Here is an 18,326-nt window from a genome sequence, read left to right as displayed (position 1 = left end):
GATTTTTCTCTAGATTTCCCGTGCTAGTTTTACGGTCATGTATTCAGACATAGTGTTGTAATCTTAAGACATAAAGGCACCAGTACATTAAACACTAAACCATTCATTTATATTACATGTTTATTGACTGAGCCAAAGTGCTCTTCCCCAACCCGGACGATAATGAATAGGAGTTGTGTGTTATAGAAAGTAATTTATTACACAAACCAAAGCTAGTTTACAAATAGTTTCCAGTCATGTGCGTGTGTATAGCCTAGTATGAACAAACCCACATCTTTTTTCCTATTTTTTTTTAATATATTTACAAACTTTGCATACAGCTTGTTTTTTTCCTGTTCCTTTGTTTAAATCACTACTTCAGCATCCAAAATAAGGACTTAAAAATACAATAAAAACTAGAAATAAAAATGATTTGTACATGAGAATAAAGTTTGCTTTCCTTTTTTGTCTTTTCAGCTAACAGTGTGTTCAAAAACAAACAAACAGAAAAAAAAAAGCCAGCACTAATTGTCCTAGCGATGCTCTAGACAGGCAGCCGAGAGGCCAGCCTTTCTCCTGACTGCCCAACAACAGCATTTGGCGGGATGATTGATTGGTTATTAAAACCAACAGTAAATCATCAGAAAGATTCAGGTAAAGCACAGAGAAGGAAAAAACAAAAACCTAAAGCAACATAAGTATTCCCTAGTCTTCCACCTCTTATTTTTTATTTTATTTTTTATTTTTTTTTAAATACTGATAGACAACATATGTTTATGACTTTTTTTTTAAAGAAGTTGGAAATAAAGTATAAAAACAAACACCACGAGACTGGTTTCTAGAACAGGCTCCTCCCTGTAGACCAGGAAGAAGAACAGGAGGGCGCAACGCTTTCACAGAAGAGAGCCAGAATGTGTTAGCAAAATACACAGTAAAGTCAGGAAAGGCTGGTGACTAACCAATCCTCAGACTGGCCATGCCTACATTTTCTTTTTTCTTTATTTTAACAAAACAAAACTATATTAGCAGCAGGTGGTTATTTCTTTGATGTGGCTCACCTGCATGTTATACGAAATCCACCTGGCTGACCAACCTGACAATTCTGGCATTTCTATGCACTGTTCTGGGATAAAAAGGTCATGTCACTTTGTTGTTTGCAGATGAGAGTTACTAACAGGCAACCTGTAAAAGGGATGGTAAATCCCAGGTATCCGTTCCCTCCCCCCCCTCAAAAATTTACCTGATCTGCTTAATGTACACATGACCCTTCTACATGCTTACACAAGCACACACACGTAATATTCATAGTCATTCATCCCAAATAAGGAAATCAGTGGTGTGCATGTAAACATTACTCTCCCCTCCTTGTTCTTTGTCCTGGCCTAAAACCAGAGGAGGATGAGCACCAGCGGCCAGCTGTGGAACAGGAAGGGATGGGAGCAGAGCCATGGCAGTTTGCTCAGGTGGGTCTACGCAACACAGGAAGCTACCTTTGTCTTCCAATGGGACCACAATTCACCTGCCACTTCCACTGATTCAGTCTGAAGAACTTAAATGTTAAAGAACCCTCAGATGTGAACTAAAGTAGACAAACCAGCTGCAGTTAAGACTCCAGCATGTTTATGCTCATCTTGTCTGGCCACCAAAGGCACACTGCTGCTAACCTGGAAATAACTGAACCTGGCTGTGTTTTCTAAAACACTAAGATCATCTGAAGCAAGCAGATTGTGATAAGATACACTTCAGATCTCGTTTAAAACAAGCAGCTAGCCTCAAATAACAACAGCACTCAATGTCAGGTGTCTGCAACAGATTATCCAGTAAGAGTAGAGGCTAAATGTGTTTGTCACAGAGTCTATAAACAGAGGATTAACTACAAAGAGAAACTAAATGGCATGTGAGCATGCTCCATGCCTCTCCAATAACACAATCCACCTGACAGCATGTGACTACTAGTTTAATCCTATCAATAAGAGAGTTTTTCTTCCATCGGATTGAAGTGCTAGCTAATACACCTCAAATTTGTTTCAAGCACCATTCTGAGGAGCACTCAATTTATTTAACTGGCGATTTGTCTCCTATTGAGGGCTGTTTTAACTGACCTACAGCATATAACGAGTAAGATAAAAGTGCAAAACTAGGAAGTGATGCCCTGGCTTCCCTGTCTTATCGTGGCCACTTCAGAACTTCATACATCCCATCCCTCCATCTTCCAAACTTCACACCATCTTAGCCCTAATTCCAGGCATGAGCACCTGGGGATGAAGTCCACTGGTGGCCTTTTACAGTGGTACTCATTTACTGTGCTGTCCGTTTCTCCCTTCCGTCTGTCTGGTCATCCATTCAGGTAACTTTAAAAAATTTTGTTATTGTCCCCAACTCCCTGTAATTCATGAGCAACTTTATCAGGGCTACCAGTCAGCTAGATTTTACGAAGGACTCGATCTTAAGGATCTTTATCAGTGTAAGTGGCTTGTTGAAAAGTAACTGTTCCAGCATTTGGCTGGTCGCTGGTGTAAATTTCCCACCCAGATGGTAAACCCACAGGTAAAGAGCCCAATGGTTTACAGCGGTAGTCGTTTACCACCTCCCTTCCCTTCGTCTCCCCACCTGTACTTTGCCATCAAAGCCTTTCAAACCCAAGTCCCAGGGTAAATTCAGTCCAACAAACAGCCAGGTTACAGCGGTAGTCATTTACTGCACTCTTTTCTTCCTCCCCCTCCCTCCCTCCCATCTTGTAATCCCTCTGTCCCTCCCAAGCCCTATCCCCAGGTATAGTAACCCAGGGTGAAACAGTCCAAATATGACGGCCAATTTACAGTAGCACACATTTATTGCTCTTTTTCCCACGACGGGCCTGCAGTGCTGCCCTGGTGGCCATCTCAAACACCTCCCGCACGCCGTCCTTTGTCTTAGCAGAGCACTCCATGTAGCCAAATGCTGCAATCCGCCCGGCCATGTCTCGGCCCTCTTCTGATTTCACTGGCTCCTATTAGCCGAGAAAAACAAAGTGGTAGTTTAGGAACACACATATTCTAGATAAGTGTTTAATCTCAAACAGCTTTTGCTATAGTGACTGGCAGAAACACGGCACCACTAATTCAAGATCTAAAAATCAGAAGAACACTTAAGATTCACTCTCGCTTAGTTCAGAACAAACATGTTAATTCAAACCAAGTAAAAAGTCAGGCACCTGTTTCATCTTGGCCAGCTCTCTGCGTGTGTGCTCGTCATTACGCAGATCTTTCTTGTTTCCGACCAGAATGATGGGAACGTTTGGACAGAAGTGTTTGACCTCCGGGGTCCACTTCTCTGGAATGTTTTCTGTAATGGACAAAGACCAGAGACGGGAGGCATAAACAAACAAATAATTCAATTGTTTAAGTGTTATAACTGTCAGACTAAAATTTAATTGAGAGCCCTTTATGCCTGAGGTGACCCTTTTTTCTTTCTTTTTTTTTTTGCTTTAAGACATTCTCCAGTGATGATGTGTCCATCCCTCCCCTGTTCCAGTGGACTTGTTTATCTTTTTGTAGCTTTCTGTGTCTCACTTAAAGGAGAAACAAAGTACCGTATTTTCACGACCATAAGGCGCACTTAAAAGTCTTAGATTTTCTTCAAAAAGTGCGGCGCGCCCTATAGCGCAGTGCGCCCTATGTGTTGTAAGGAGGACGTAGTAGAGAACACCATGAGAACGTTAAAGGGTGAAGTGTGGGCGTTGATCGTATATACCGGGACAATCGCACATACCTGTATAAAAGAACAGGTATGTGCATTATGCAGGACATCGTTGTTTTAACAACCCTGAAAATGGCAAAGAGACACGCTTACGAAGCACAGTTTAAACTGAAGGCCATCAGCTACGTGGAGGAACATGGAAATCGAGCAGCGGCGAGAGAATTTAAGATAAACGAATCGATGGTTCGCAAATGGAGGAAGCTGGAAAACAAGCTCCGGCAGGTCAAGAAAACGCAGCTGAGTTTCCGCGGACATAAGGCGAGGTGGCTCGAGTTGGAGGAAAGACTCGAGCGGTGGATCATCGAGCAAAGAGCGAGCGGGAGAAGCGTTTCGACGGTCACCATTCGGCTAAAAGCAGTTTCACTAGCTGAAGAGATGAACATTGAACATTTCCAAGGAGGTCCGTCTTGGTGCTTTCGTTTTATGAAACGGTGCCATTTTTCCATCCGGACCAGGACTACGATAGCGCAGCAACTTCCAGCGGATTATAAGGAAAAGCTGGCCATCTTCCGCTCCTACTGCAGCAAACACATCGGCGACAAAAACATCCAGCCCAGCCACATCACAAACATGGACGAGGTCCCGCTCACTTTTGACATCCCGGTGAGTCACACTGTGGAGAAGAAGGGGACCAGCACGGTAGCGATACGCACAACGGGGTATGAAAAGTCTTCTTTTACTGTTGTGCTTGGCTGCCATGCTAATGGACAGAAACTGCCGCCTATGGTGATTTTTAAGCGAAAGACTTTGCCTAAAGAGAAGTTTCCAGCAGGAATCATCATTAAGGCAAATGAAAAGGGCTGGATGGATGAGGAAATGATGAAAGAGTGGCTGAGGGAGGTGTATGTAAGGAGACCAGGTGGTTTTTTCCACGCATCACCATCGCTGTTGATCTGTGACTCTATGCGTGCCCATCTCACAGCCGATGTGAAAAAACTTGTGAAGCAAATGAACTGTGAGCTTGCTGTCATTCCGGGAGGCCTGACAAAGGAACTCCAACCGCTGGACATCGGTGTGAACCGCCCGTTCAAAGTAAGGCTGCGAGCGGCCTGGGAGCGATGGATGACCGGTGGAGACCAGTTTCACTAAGAGTGGAAGGCAGCGCCGGGCGAGTTACGCCACAATTTGCCAATGGATTGTAGATGCTTGGGCTAACATGTCTGCTGGCACTGTTGTTCGAGCTTTCGCAAAAGCCGGCATCGTTTCCGAGGAGCTGCACGGCACGGAAAGTGACTCTGACGGTGAAGACAGTGAACCTGGCATGTTTGATGGAGATTTAGCGCAGCTGTTCAATTCAGACACAGAGGATGAGGACTTCGATGGGTTTAATTGATGATAAAAAATGTGAGTACCAAACTTTGTTTTGCTCCTGCTTTATTTTTAAATACGCACACTTGTATGCTTGTGTGTTGTTGATGATGACGATTATTGGTAATAAAAATGTGAGTACCAAACTCAGTTTTGCTCCTGCTTTATTTTTAAATATGCACACTTGTATGCTTGTGTGTTGTTGATGATGACGATTACCGGCAATAGAAATGTGAGTAAGGTACCGAATTCACGTTTGCTCCCGCTTTATTTTTAAATACGCATACGGTACTTGTATGCGCCCTATGGTCCAGTGCGCCTTATGTGTGTGTTAAATACAGTAAGGGCACACATAACTGAGACTGCGCCTTTTAGCACAGTGCGCCTTATGGTCGTGAAAATACGGTACTATTTACCATTTAATCCCATTTTTTCATAGGAAAAGTGGGCACCACAAACCATCATTGCATTCTTTGCAAAAACAAAGCAGTTTGATGTCACCGCAGCTGCATTTACATTTAAATGTGTTAGCAGAGTAAAATTGGAGGATGTCAGCGTTCTGATCAGTCTTTAAAATTTAAGCTTATGCAGACATAATTAAATTATGTTTCTGAAAAGAAGAAAGAGCTCTGCTTTTATCTCCACTGAGTATCAAATGTTATCTTACTTGGTCAGCAAAAAATGTTGCTTTGAAGATATATGACAATCTTTCGTGCAATAAGACTTTGTTTTATTACAACTATGTCCTTTCATTGAAGCTTAATTAATCTCTGGCAGTTTAATTTTTCTGCTGCTTTTATCACTTTTATGTACAGCCATTTCCATGTGATCATGGAAGTGCTGTTAATAATCATCATGAGGAAAAAAGATACGACTCTGTTTAACAGCAGGAATGGATGACACTACATAACAAACGAGTTGTTACTCTGCGTGCACACAAATGTAAGTAGTTCCTCTGCAAGTGCACAATCAAAACAGTCCAGAAATATCTTCTAATGAAATCAGAAATGTGGCAAACACAAAAGAGAGAATTTGTTTTATTTATGTCATGAGTGTATGCAACTGCAAGAATGTGTTTGCTTTGTACACACCCAAGCTGTCAGGGCTGTCTATGGAGAAACACATGAGGATGACGTCAGTGTCTGGATAGGAGAGAGGTCTCAGTCTGTCATAGTCCTCCTGACCTGCTGTGTCCCAAAGAGCCAACTCCACCTGACCAACATTGAGAAAAGAGAAGGCAAAGAAGGACAAAAGATGAGATTTGATGAAAGGAGAACAAGGAAAACTTTTAAAAACTGATCAAAAGGGGATGGAAAAATGTGTAATTTTCATCTTGATCAGCATAACTTTTACACTGAAGCCAGCAAAGAAGGTGAGCAACACCTGCAGCAGACAGTCCTGACAACAAAGGCTTTTTTTACAACCTTAAACTGGCAAGGATTACTAACATAATCACTAATTATAATTTGAAAAAGACCTGAAAGAGTGATGATCTATGATATGGAAATGATAAATTCATTTTTTTCCCCAGCTGTTGCCATTCAATAGTTCAAATATTCTCTTCACAACCTTTTGAATACCCAGTTTGAAAGCCATATAAAGCATTACATTATTAGCCAGACATAAGAGAACATCCACAAGCTGCCTAAAATCAATCACATTCAAAGAGCAATTTTAGTTTAAATTAATATTTCTGCAAAGCCTTGGTATATGTAATACACGTGCCAAATTTGTAAGAGGTAGGGGAAAAAATACCAACAATGTGCTCACATAAATTGTGCTCTTGTTCATTCTGCACGTGCCATTTAATTTCAGAGACAATACAAAACATGACAGTGACATAACATCTTCTCTATACAGAATGCAAATCTAAATGGTAAAAGAAGGCATTTGGAAAAGTGTCACACTTCAAGAAGCATGAATCCTTTGCAGCAGCACAGGAGGTTAGAAATCAGACAGCCAATAAAGACTTCCCGTCCCAGAATCCTATTAACCCACAAAGAGGTCAGGACTCAAGAGTTTGTGACTGATGAGGCTGGCTGCCGCAGTTATCTGGGAGGAACTAACTCCACCCACACAGGATATGTGTGGAGTGCTAAATAATCAAATCCACTGAACTCCAGAGCAGAGTGTCCTACTATATTTTATATAATCCTCACTTAGTGCAAACACACAAGCTACAGACACTTTGTAAAACATGATGACCAAGCTCAAAAAGAAACCAGACTTAGCAGATGACTGCTGTTGTGTGAAGGAAGATGTGAAAATGGAACAGTACATTTTTTCAACACTTGCTCACTTGGCCCTGAAGGTAGAATTAAAGCACTGAGCATGATTAAGCACCCAGGAAATGAGTCCCAGCACAAAAACCAGTGCAGATAGTAAGGAAGGGAAAGATGTGCTGTGACATTTAGAAGACCCAAGACTGAGTCACCTACTTTATTAAAATATTCAAAAAATATAATTCAGGTAAGAATCTTTAAATTTGTTCACAGAGTAAAACAGTCACTTATGCAGATGGGTCAACAGGTCTAAAGCATCTACCCCAAAGCACCACTCTTACATGACATTAAGTATCAGTAGGCAGTGTAGTAGTTCGAATCCCTGCAGTTGTCTCACCTGTTTGCTGTCCACCTCTATGTCAGCAACGTAGTTCTCAAACACAGTGGGGACATAGACTTCAGGGAACTGATCTTTGCTGAAGACAATTAGAAGGCAAGTCTTCCCGCACGCTCCATCCCCCACTATTACCAGCTTCTTACGGATGGCTGCCATCCCTGGTGGAATACAAAAAGGAACATTTTAATCAGGGAACCACAGGAAAAGCGTTGTATGAAGTATATGTATAGCATGGCATTACAGCAGAGCATCAAAAAGGCACTGACTGTAACCACTGGGAGAATTACTCTCCTGTTCACAAATAAAATTTGTGCTACTCAGGTCTTGTTTGACTGCCCATTTTGAGCATGAGAACAGAGAAAAATGTGAAAGTTGAGTCACATTTGTGCCACATAGAAGGGTAGTGTTGCTAGGTGCACCTGAACTATGCAACACTACACTTAACACCTTTAAACCACATAGCTGAAAAGCAACGCAGTCTCAGAAGCCCCCCAGAGTTGTGAAATGATTAATGAAATCAGAAAATAATCAGAAATATATTGGTATCACTATTCAAACTGATTTGAAAACAGAGTATACTTGATAAAAATGGCAAAGAAAAGAGCAGGAATCATTTTGTATTGGGGTAAAGTTAAACTTCCTGCAGGCTACTACATATAGTTTGTTAAAAACTAAAAAGGTTAATTACGTTGTTCACATTCTCGATGTAAAATTGAGTAAATAACTGTAACCCACTTTCATTAATAATCCAATGTCTTGTGCATGTAACTTAAGAATACGTGTAGTGTTTACACTGTCCCCTGTTCTTCTAACTGCACTGCACTGCACGTTTTCTGCACTACCTATACACAACATCACAAAGGTGTTGTGTGGTGCACAAAGATGCGAGCTACTAGGAAGTACTGAGTCAAGGTTCCAGTAATTCATTATTGTAAATGACCCAACAAGCGCACCAGTGTGGGTGTGAGATGAACTTGCCCAACAGAGTTAAGGGAAGTTAGTGCAAATGAGTGACATGCAGTCTTGTGTCACTGGTTTGCAGCAGCTAGGATCAGTCCATGTTGGGAAATTGCATTCAGCTGAATGTTAAAGACACGAAATGAGTGCCAGTGTTTTGGATTTTCTGCTGAACCTCCACAGATATTTTACAATTATTTAATATGCACTGCTGTTTAAACTATGGAAAATGACTATAATCTCAGCCACATTTAAAAAGAAAAAAAAATCTGAGACACTAAACAGGACAAAAGAAGGTGACTTGTCTTCATTTGAATAGGAAATGTGTTTTAAATGCTAGCGTTGTTCAGCTGGACACACTGAAACGCTCTCTTTATTCATTGAGCACACATCAAACATAGCTCATTTGTCATGGTGGCCCTGCTGCTTAGACTTTCACACCAACACAGTACATATACTGTGTACTTGCTAACAGCACAAGGACAACGGGACCTCACATAGCAGGGCTAATAAATCACATCCCTGAATGGATATTTCCTCCTTGGTTTGAGAAGGTATAGCAGTGTGGAGTGCCAATCATCATTCTCTACCCTGCTATCTCCATCATAGTGAGTCAGGTGGAGGCGTGGTAGAGAGCAAACTGCTTGACACCTCTCCTGTTGTCTTTCAATCCGTCAGCTAAAATATGGTGTTAATCTGCTGCAGTTCTGGAGATGTATCTTTGTTTAACTGGCCCCTTTAATCTGCTAGGGTACCAGAGTTTTATTGATGTACCATAGTTTAATAAAACCCCAGCTGCATGAAAATAAAAATTAGTTAATATACCATTATGTTTGTGTGTGCGTCCATATAAGGCTGCTCGATTATGGCAAAAATGATAATCACGATTATTTTCACTGAAATTGAGATCACGATTATTTGACGATATTTATTTAACCCTTTAAGACCTACTATAGAACCAAGTCCACCAGAGCTTATATATATATATATATATATATATATATATATATATATATATATATATATATATATATATATATATATATATATATATATATATATATATATATATATATATATATATATATATATATATATATATATATATATTTTTTTTTTTTTTTTTTTTTTTTTAACATGCTGTAGTGCCATTTGTGGGAGCATTTCAAGTTGCTATACATCAATACAACTGTTATAGCCCATATTTTAATAATATGTATGCATTAAGTGCATAGTAATTACATAAATTGCAAAAAAGTGCAATAAACTACAAAAAAAATTGAAAATCGCTTTTGTTTTGTTTACATATATTTCTACTTGGAGAAATTTAAGAGGTTTATCCCTCAAAACTTTAAATACAATAAAGTTGCAAAAAATAGTTTACAACAACAGGAAATTTATTTTGAGTGTCTTCATAGTTTTATTTTGGAGATACAGCAATTTTTATATACTGCAGGAAAAACAAAAAACAATCCTATGATGCAAATTTGCAAAGAAAACAGCATGTGCCTCATTTCACTGTGGGAAGTGTTACGAACAGCTGATAGGAACGGCAAAGCGTGTTTCTGGAATATTATGTTTTTGTTCCTGCAAGCGCTTTTTATGCAATTTTTGCAAAGCTATATGTGGAACGAAACCGTGACCGAGGACAAGCTGATGGCATCAGATGTAAGTACAACTCCTCCGGTTTCATATGCAAAACAAATTATTGCGCTAGCTTACACGGTTCAGGTTCTACAGGGATTTAAAAATAGTTACGCAAAACGGAGCGTGCTGCTCTGACCGGCTTTAAAGGGTTAACAATGACTTTAAAAAAATAATATAAAATAGTGTGCAACACCACTGAAGTTTTTTTTTTTTTTTAAACTCTCTTTTCAACCAACGGCAGTCACTCTCCTCTCCAAATAACTTCTGCTTAGCTTTCCGAGCATCCCTCGGGTCCTCTTAATCAGCGGTCTCCAACCTTTTTTGCGCCACGGACCGGTTTATAAGGTGTCGCGGATAAATGAGGGAGGGGCTAATAATCGGCTCAGTCATTTTTAATGATCGTTGAAAGCCCAGATCGTAATCGTGATTAAAATTCGATTAATTGAGCAGCCCTACGTCCATATAGTAATTTGCATGCAACTGAAATTCTCAGATACATGTGCCTACAGTCTTTAGTTTCTGGCAACAAAATCAGTAAATTTCTGATGAAAAGGCAGCGTTTTCCTAAAGCACAGCACATCTGAACAAAGGGCTTACTTCCACCACTAAGATTTTTTCCACAGAACACATTCATCAACCACAGGTTAAATTCACACATGCTAGAGTTCCTGTCACTCGCTGGCTATGCTGCTCTTCCCTGTGGGCTTCACTCTCTCATTTTTTAAAATTTGCTTGCCAAGCAGAGCAACTGTGACAGAGCTGTTAATGCTCTGGTCAGGACTGGCTTGTATTGCGCTCAGGAACAAATTGCGTTGTCTTCATCTTATGCCCGCTGCTCTGCTCAGTTAGCCCCTTCCCATAGAAATGAAGAAACAGAGGATGAAGCAAGTGAACATAAATTAGTTAATAATTATGTTACACATTTTCTTTTCAATTTCTAGTTATCAAATCTAAAAAGCATGGAAAGCATCTCATAAATGGTAGATGAATTGTCTAAGTAGGACATCGGCGTCCAAAAAAAGGAAGAAAAAAAAAAAAAAAAAAAAAAAAAAAAAAAAAAGGATCAGATCACCCCCACCATGACTTGAGAATAAAAGGAAAAGACAAGAATTGGGGCAGCTGTAGCCTAGAGGTGGGTATACAGTCAATTTGCCCACTAGGTAAAAATGAGTATCTGTGACCTCCTTTTGATGAATGTTGGTTATACGTCAAGTCGTTAAACGTACCAACCATGCTTAATAGCTAGCAGGGGTCTCCGCAATAGAAATGATATAAAGCTGGTTTTAGGCATTAATTTCAGTAAATACAATTATCACAATGTAAGTATGACCTAGTACAGAAGTGCTGTCAAAAGATTAATATAGGTTGATTATTAGTTCTTAGGGTGAATACTGATGGCCAAAGTACAAAAACTACATAACAATGTTGCCCATCCCACACGTGATTGAAAGCTACAAAGCGTGTTTTCAGATTCTGGAGCTGTGAGCACGCTAGGATCTATGACGTAATGTTGTCATCAGACAATGACTGTGACGCTCTGTGCACGTTTCCACATACCTGCCAATTTTTTTTAGGACGTGTAGATTGTAATGTAAAATCTCTGGACCAATGCATCAAGTAAACGTGCACCTTTCAAGGGGTCATCATTGAATAATGACTAAGTGCCCTTAGTGTCTCTAGATGTACATTTAAACGACAGGATAATTGTTAGTTAATCATTCCTTTTCTAAAATCCAGATGTACTCAATGAAAAAATAAAACTTGAGCATTGTCTACCTGTTTACAACAAACAGAATGTGAAATGAAGATTTCCACACATCATCATCGGCTGTTAAAATTTAGGCAGCCCATTTTTCATAGCCATGCTAAATTTAAACATGTTTGTCAATTAACAGGAGTGACGTAACAAGTCCTTTTCAAAAACACCACATTCTCAGACATTGACATCATGGTGATAACGCAGATAGTGGGCAAGCTGACCGTCACTAAAGATAGTATATTGTTCGAGTTTAACAAAACACGGCTGGTTATACAAGCTGTGTTGTATGCTGGATGAGCAGCAAACCAAGGTAACATGTTACTTCACTTGTCAGTCATAACCTTGTAGATAGTAAGGACTAGGCTACACGTGCAAATCCCCACCCAATTAGCATGGTAGTCAGCAAGAGTCTATTAGATTAACTCAAATGAGAGAGACGTTGACAACCAACAGGATCAAATTACAGCGAAGAGTACACAGAGAAGCAGAGAGCAACAAATAACAACTGGTTAATATACACTTAGCCAGCAGTTTTTTGTTAGTTTGTTAAAATATTATATTAAAAAAAAAAATCAAGTAGGCATTTCTGGTTACTTATGAAAAGCAGCCCTGTTTAGATACACAACCACTTTCAAACACAAAAACACTTCCATAATGCTTTCACACGTCATTCAAGTGTGAAGTGACATGCTATTCTGTCAGCATTTTCACTTTGTATGACACAGCCTTAAACATTACTGTGCACCTGATGATTCATCATCTTGTCTGCTAGAAAGAAAACAACAACAAAAACAAAACAAAAGACAAGAAACCTTTAGAAAGTGCCACGGTGGCATCGATAAGGTGTGTATGCTTGGTGAGGAAAAACCCCACACATACATTCTCCAGGGTGGAAAATTACCCCCACTTAAGGCTGGTTAACTGACTGCTGGCTGATAAATATTTCAATTTCTCACAGATACGTGACACAAGCTTCTTCTGTGATCTAACATGTATGTGCTGTACATATTGATAATAAATTGGAGCCCAAAGAAATGCAATTTATTATCAATATGTACAGCACATACATAACGGAAAAATGCAGTATAAAAATATCCCCTTTAAAACTGCTTGGTAATGTATGCGCTATTAGTTTGCTAAAGCACTACAGACTTGACAACATGTCATAGATCTTCAGCTAATGAAATGACTAGGCTGCTCACAAGGGTTGTATTCAAGAAGAGAAATATTTGCATTTCAGCGATTTTTCCCCTAACATAACCTGTACTTAATGTAGGCAGTAGTCACCTGCTGTAAGCAGTTTGGCTAGAGATACACGGTGTATGAATTTACTTTGGAACTCAGGTCATTACATGTCAAAGTAACAAAGACGAGCTTGTTATACTAGCTACCTTTGGTCAAGACAGCCCTTTAAATTATGACCTTACAGTATTTGCTCATCAAGTTAGCTGTCTGGCCATGTCCCCTGTGATCTAGGAATTCTGTCTGTGTGAAAGATTGAATTGAAAACAGCTTCTTCACACTGGTCAAACCCATGGTTTTTTGACTGGATGTCATCTCAGCCTACCAAGTACAATGTTGCTGAACTTGATTCAACATTGTGTGTACTCCAGTTTGTCCCTGCTGGTTTGCTAAAAGTGGCTAGACAGCCATCTGTAAATATCAGACCATTGTCGGTATAAACAGTGCAGATGAATCTGTACGTCACGGTTTCGGTTTTGCCCTGTATGCGATCAGATGATAATTCATTTATTTTAAGGGTGTAGCATTTCTTTAAACCCACGGTTCAGTTCATCTCTCATTTTTCAGGCAGGTACGAATCTAGAGGAAATAACTATTTATGCCACAGTTTTTGATCATAAACAAAATAAAATAAATCCAATTTTTCTTTTGAATTTTCAGTGCATTTCATACTTGAATGAACTTTACCACACTCAATGTTTTAACTAATAGCACTAGCAGCTCCAGTTGGGCATCACAATACACGAAGATAAAAACCACTGTAAGTTACTGTGGGAGCAATTCTGGTCTCGGTTTTCAAATTTACTTTTAAAGTATGCACATATGTGATGCCCTTTCAAGCCCAGTTCTATAAACAGGAAATGTTTTTTACAGCATTGAACGGATTAGCCATGTAGCGTTATAAACATACAATGAAACACGCATACTATAATGTGTACTTTACACAACATTAAATTAAAGGGAACAACATCGTGGGCCTTATTAATACAATACATATAGTAGAAATGTAGGTTCCTATTACATACTACATTCTGATAACTGTTCGTTGATAACTACATCTTACTGAATTACTCCGCAAACAGGAGGCACAGTCATCAATCATCAATTAAAATGAAAAAGAAAACCATAAGTAAAAGCACTACTGTCAAATTTCAAAGGCTCAATCAATTCTTGTTAACAACAATTTCAAAATGCATTTCAGTTCTGAGACTCCAGTTACCATAATCAATACCAGAAGCTTTTATTAGCTTAGGTTAAGCATACCATCAAGTGTATGAGACCAGTTGATCTACAGATAAGCACAGCCAATAAAATTACTGTTAAACATTTAATATACACCATTTTAAAAATGATTATGGTACCAACTGCAATTTAAAGAATAAAATAAAAACAATTACAGTTTCTTTGGTACAAACCTCTGGAGACACTATTGTGGATAATAAGGCTGCAGAACAATTACCAATAATCAGCACACAAATTCCAGCCACCCATTCATCACCATCCTACACTTTGGGCTTGTCTTTGTCATCACGCATGTACTGATATATATGTGGTATGGGTAAGAAGTCTTAATCGGTATGAAATTATTTTGACAAAGCTGACCATTTATCTAAATTGGATACTGTTCAAAAGCCATCATCTTCCTCTATTACAGTGGAGAGGATATGAATTTAGTTAACAGCTTCAAGGGCAACAACCCGCAAGTCCTGCAGTAAAACCTTGCTCGTGTATTAGGAGGCAGATTCAGAGTGATAGAACCTTATGAAGGAGTTACCCTGGAGGCTATTCTACATTGAAAAGAATAATGTCAAGAAATATTTACTTTGATTATTAATGTACAGTACTTTAAAATCAATTTATATGCTATACAAAAAGCTATGCTTTGCGATTGTGGTCACTGGCTCCGGCACTAGATTACATGTAACAGTTTCTCATTATTAGTCAAAGAAAAGAAAAAAAAGAACAGGAAATACTTCTGTCAACTTGACATTTACATACACTGCTACCATCTCCCCAAGACTGCATTAGATCTTTAGTTTTGATTTTAACTGTGAGAGAACACAAAGTCACACCCATGATACTGTCACATCAACAATAACCATAACGCATAAATATGATGATGGATCACTTTGGTATCACCAAGCAACACCCATGTGGCGGGTTAGAAAGCTGACTTCTGCTATACATGGTCGTCCACTATAGCCAAGGTACAGAAAAAGTTGTGTCGCCTGTGAGAGCTCGGGAGTGTTAAACCAAACATTTTTTTAACCAGCTAGCCACTGGGTGGGTCACCAGAAAAATGGCGTCATCACAGAGGCAACAGATGGCTAGTGTGTCCGCAGTGGAAGAATGGGTGGGTGGCCAACATCCAAACTACACACCAAGCGAGATCCACACATAACACACGTACGATTTACCAGAGGTAAAACCTTCTCGCCACAAAGCGTCTCAAAGAAAACGCAACTCTTAAAATGCCCTAATAAGTAGAAATGGTGCGCCCAAGTACAACTGACGCCTTCTAAAGCGTACAAAATGACGAGAAATATGAATTTTAGGTTTTAAAGAAACTGCAACGCTCTTTCACACCGCCCTTCTTATCTTTAACTAGTCACGGGAAAATTATAACCCGCCTAACAGCCATACTAACAGACAAAAAAGAGACGCCGGAGAACCGCCTGATCAGCCGAGGCAAGTCAGGAAAATCGCCTCATTGTTTGGTTAAGACTCGACAATCTAGACCAATCTTTGCGGTTCCATTTATAAGCCTTGCTAAGTTTGCACAGTTTGTAAACAGTGCCCGGTATAGCCTGATAATTTTCTTTAGGGGGAGGCAGGGGTCGAAAGACTTTCTACGATAAGCACACACTAGTTTTTTCTTCAGCACAACTGAACAGCAACTGCGGAAGCGGCACTAAAATAGAGGTCGGCTCGGGGAAAGGCTAACTTAGCTACCGTAAGCTAACATCGCTAGCTTTTAGCTTCGCTAGCACGGCCTCGCTCAGCTCCGGGCAACTTTAAAAAAATATTTCCATCACTTTTAAAAATAACAGTGCGAAAGAAACAACATTTCATCATAGTCGGATATCGCAGAAAGTTGTTTACCTTCAGTTTATGTGCCTAGCAGTTGGGTTTTTCAGTGTTTCCCGGACCAAAGTTGTTTTTCCGACCAGCCGACTCGCTCGCTGCTTCCTCCCGTCTAAATCTGATACAATGAATTACTTGACGAGAGCGAGCCGCTAAGGTTTGTAGTTTCTAGCAGAGGGGGAGGGGTGGCGGGCACGAGCCTGAGAGCCACACCTGCGCGGGCACGACTTGGTATGAACACTTGTGGAAATGTGTAATTTCAGGGTACTATGTGAGCCATAAACAGAGTCTATTTCACAGGTGGAATTTAAAAAAAAAAGACTTTCACTCAGGTTAACATGTGTTTTAAAACAGCGTAAGTGTTTCTATCCAACCAAAAGACTTTTACAAGGGTTTCCAATTACAGGTAATCTAAAATAATCTTACTTAAACCACTACGCGGTGTCCAAAACGACTGACTCCAACATTTCCTTACACTTTAACAGTAACTCGTTTTCCTTAGGTTCCAGCTAATTGTAGCTTTGGGCTAAACAAGTGACAGTGGCCATTACTGTACTGGTCCAGTATAAAATAAATGATGGGGTTATGCCCCTACGGGCGAAAATATTTTAAGAACCGAGTTAATTGAACCCAAGTTATAGCATTAAGGTCCAATTCTAAACAGTGCCAGAGCCAGAGCCTAACAGGAAAAACTTTGTGCTTACTGCCCCACCTGGCGGTCAATTTCAGAAAACAAGCCAATTCAGAGGCAGGGAGACGAAATTGTGTAAAAATGTTCCTGTAAATATGAAAAACAAAATAAATGTTACACTACAGGTTTTCCTCACCTCTGGCAATATATAATATATGCCAAATTAATCACACTTTTTACTTTACTAGGAATTAAGAGGTTAAGTATTAGCCAAGTCCTTCTAATAAATACTACTGTGTGATCACCTCTATAAAAGAAAAGGCTTTGGTAGTATTTGTGTTAATGCAATGCCAAGGAGGAAGTGCATCAACAATGATCTTAAAGAAGCAACTGTTTCTCCCCTTCATTCTGGTAAGGGTTATAAATTCATCATTATACATTAGAAGGATTAGTCACTAGTGGGAAAACACTCAAAACAACTGACAGTCTTCCCAGGAGTGGACGCCACAGCAAATTCACCCATCAAGGTTGGACTGTGCAATGCTCAGGAAAGCTGAAAAAACCCAAAAATCTAAATTTAGGATTCTAAAGGTCTGATGTGTGACTTATAGTGACATGTAAAAACTCTTTCACATGACTACTGAGCCCACAAATTCAATAGTAGCTCCACAGCAGGGTACCAATTACCACAAGAGTAATACACCATTCACTAACATTTCATACAATCGCCTTTTATTTCATATTGAGATGAACTAATATATTTGAAAATCAACAGAAGTCTGTGCAAATGCCACAGTACAGAGAAAGAAAGATGTCCTTAGTGTGAACGAGATCTGCTGGAGCAAAAGTAGAGACAGAGAAGGAAAATGGAAGTAATGAAAAGCAAGAAAAATAAACCTTGTGGGTGATCAACTCTGCCAAAACACAACAGTCTCATCTTTCTTAACCATTTTTATCTAAAGCTCATGAAGTTTGGGGTTTCCCAAAACAATGACATTTTTCCTAGGACTATGTTGTCTCACAAAGTGTCTTAAAGACTTGACAACCTTACATGTACAGCATCCCCCAAACACCCAAATGTACCTTACAAGTGATAACCCAGCCATATCAAGCAGTGATTATATTTAATGTCATTGTTACAACTCTCTTTTCTCAGCTTCACATTTGTAAAAACACTCATACTGGAAAATTAAGACAAGAAAAACAATCAGATTAATAGAGGCAATAGTTCTAAAAGAAGTCTTAAATTCTGATGTAACAACACATGAAGCCCTTCAGTTACTCGTCTTCCAATTTTATACCTTGGGCATACAATTTTCATCCATCTCTCATGTGTCTCAAAGCAAGGAGCTTGTTTAAGAC

General features: G+C 39.5%; 1 protein-coding gene across 1 annotated transcript; it reads right to left on the bottom strand.

The window, feature by feature from the left end:
• Positions 1-753: 753 nt before the first annotated feature.
• rhoab (ras homolog gene family, member Ab) lies at positions 754-16,555 on the bottom strand. The gene is made up of 5 exons (XM_026153868.1): positions 16,352-16,555; positions 7,645-7,802; positions 6,117-6,237; positions 3,173-3,303; positions 754-2,968 (listed from the first exon to the last, which is right to left on the bottom strand). Exons 2-5 carry the CDS (start codon positions 7,798-7,800, stop codon positions 2,795-2,797), a joined length of 582 nt encoding a protein of 193 aa, XP_026009653.1. The 5' UTR covers positions 7,801-7,802; positions 16,352-16,555; the 3' UTR covers positions 754-2,794.
• Between the last annotated feature and the right edge of the window lie 1,771 nt (positions 16,556-18,326).

Source organism: Astatotilapia calliptera, chromosome 20 (assembly GCF_900246225.1).
Source record: "Astatotilapia calliptera chromosome 20, fAstCal1.2, whole genome shotgun sequence".
In the NCBI taxonomy this organism is placed as follows: Eukaryota; Metazoa; Chordata; class Actinopteri; order Cichliformes; family Cichlidae; genus Astatotilapia; species Astatotilapia calliptera.
Note: the sequence above shows the minus strand (reverse complement) of the source record. Positions and strands in the feature narration are given on the sequence as shown.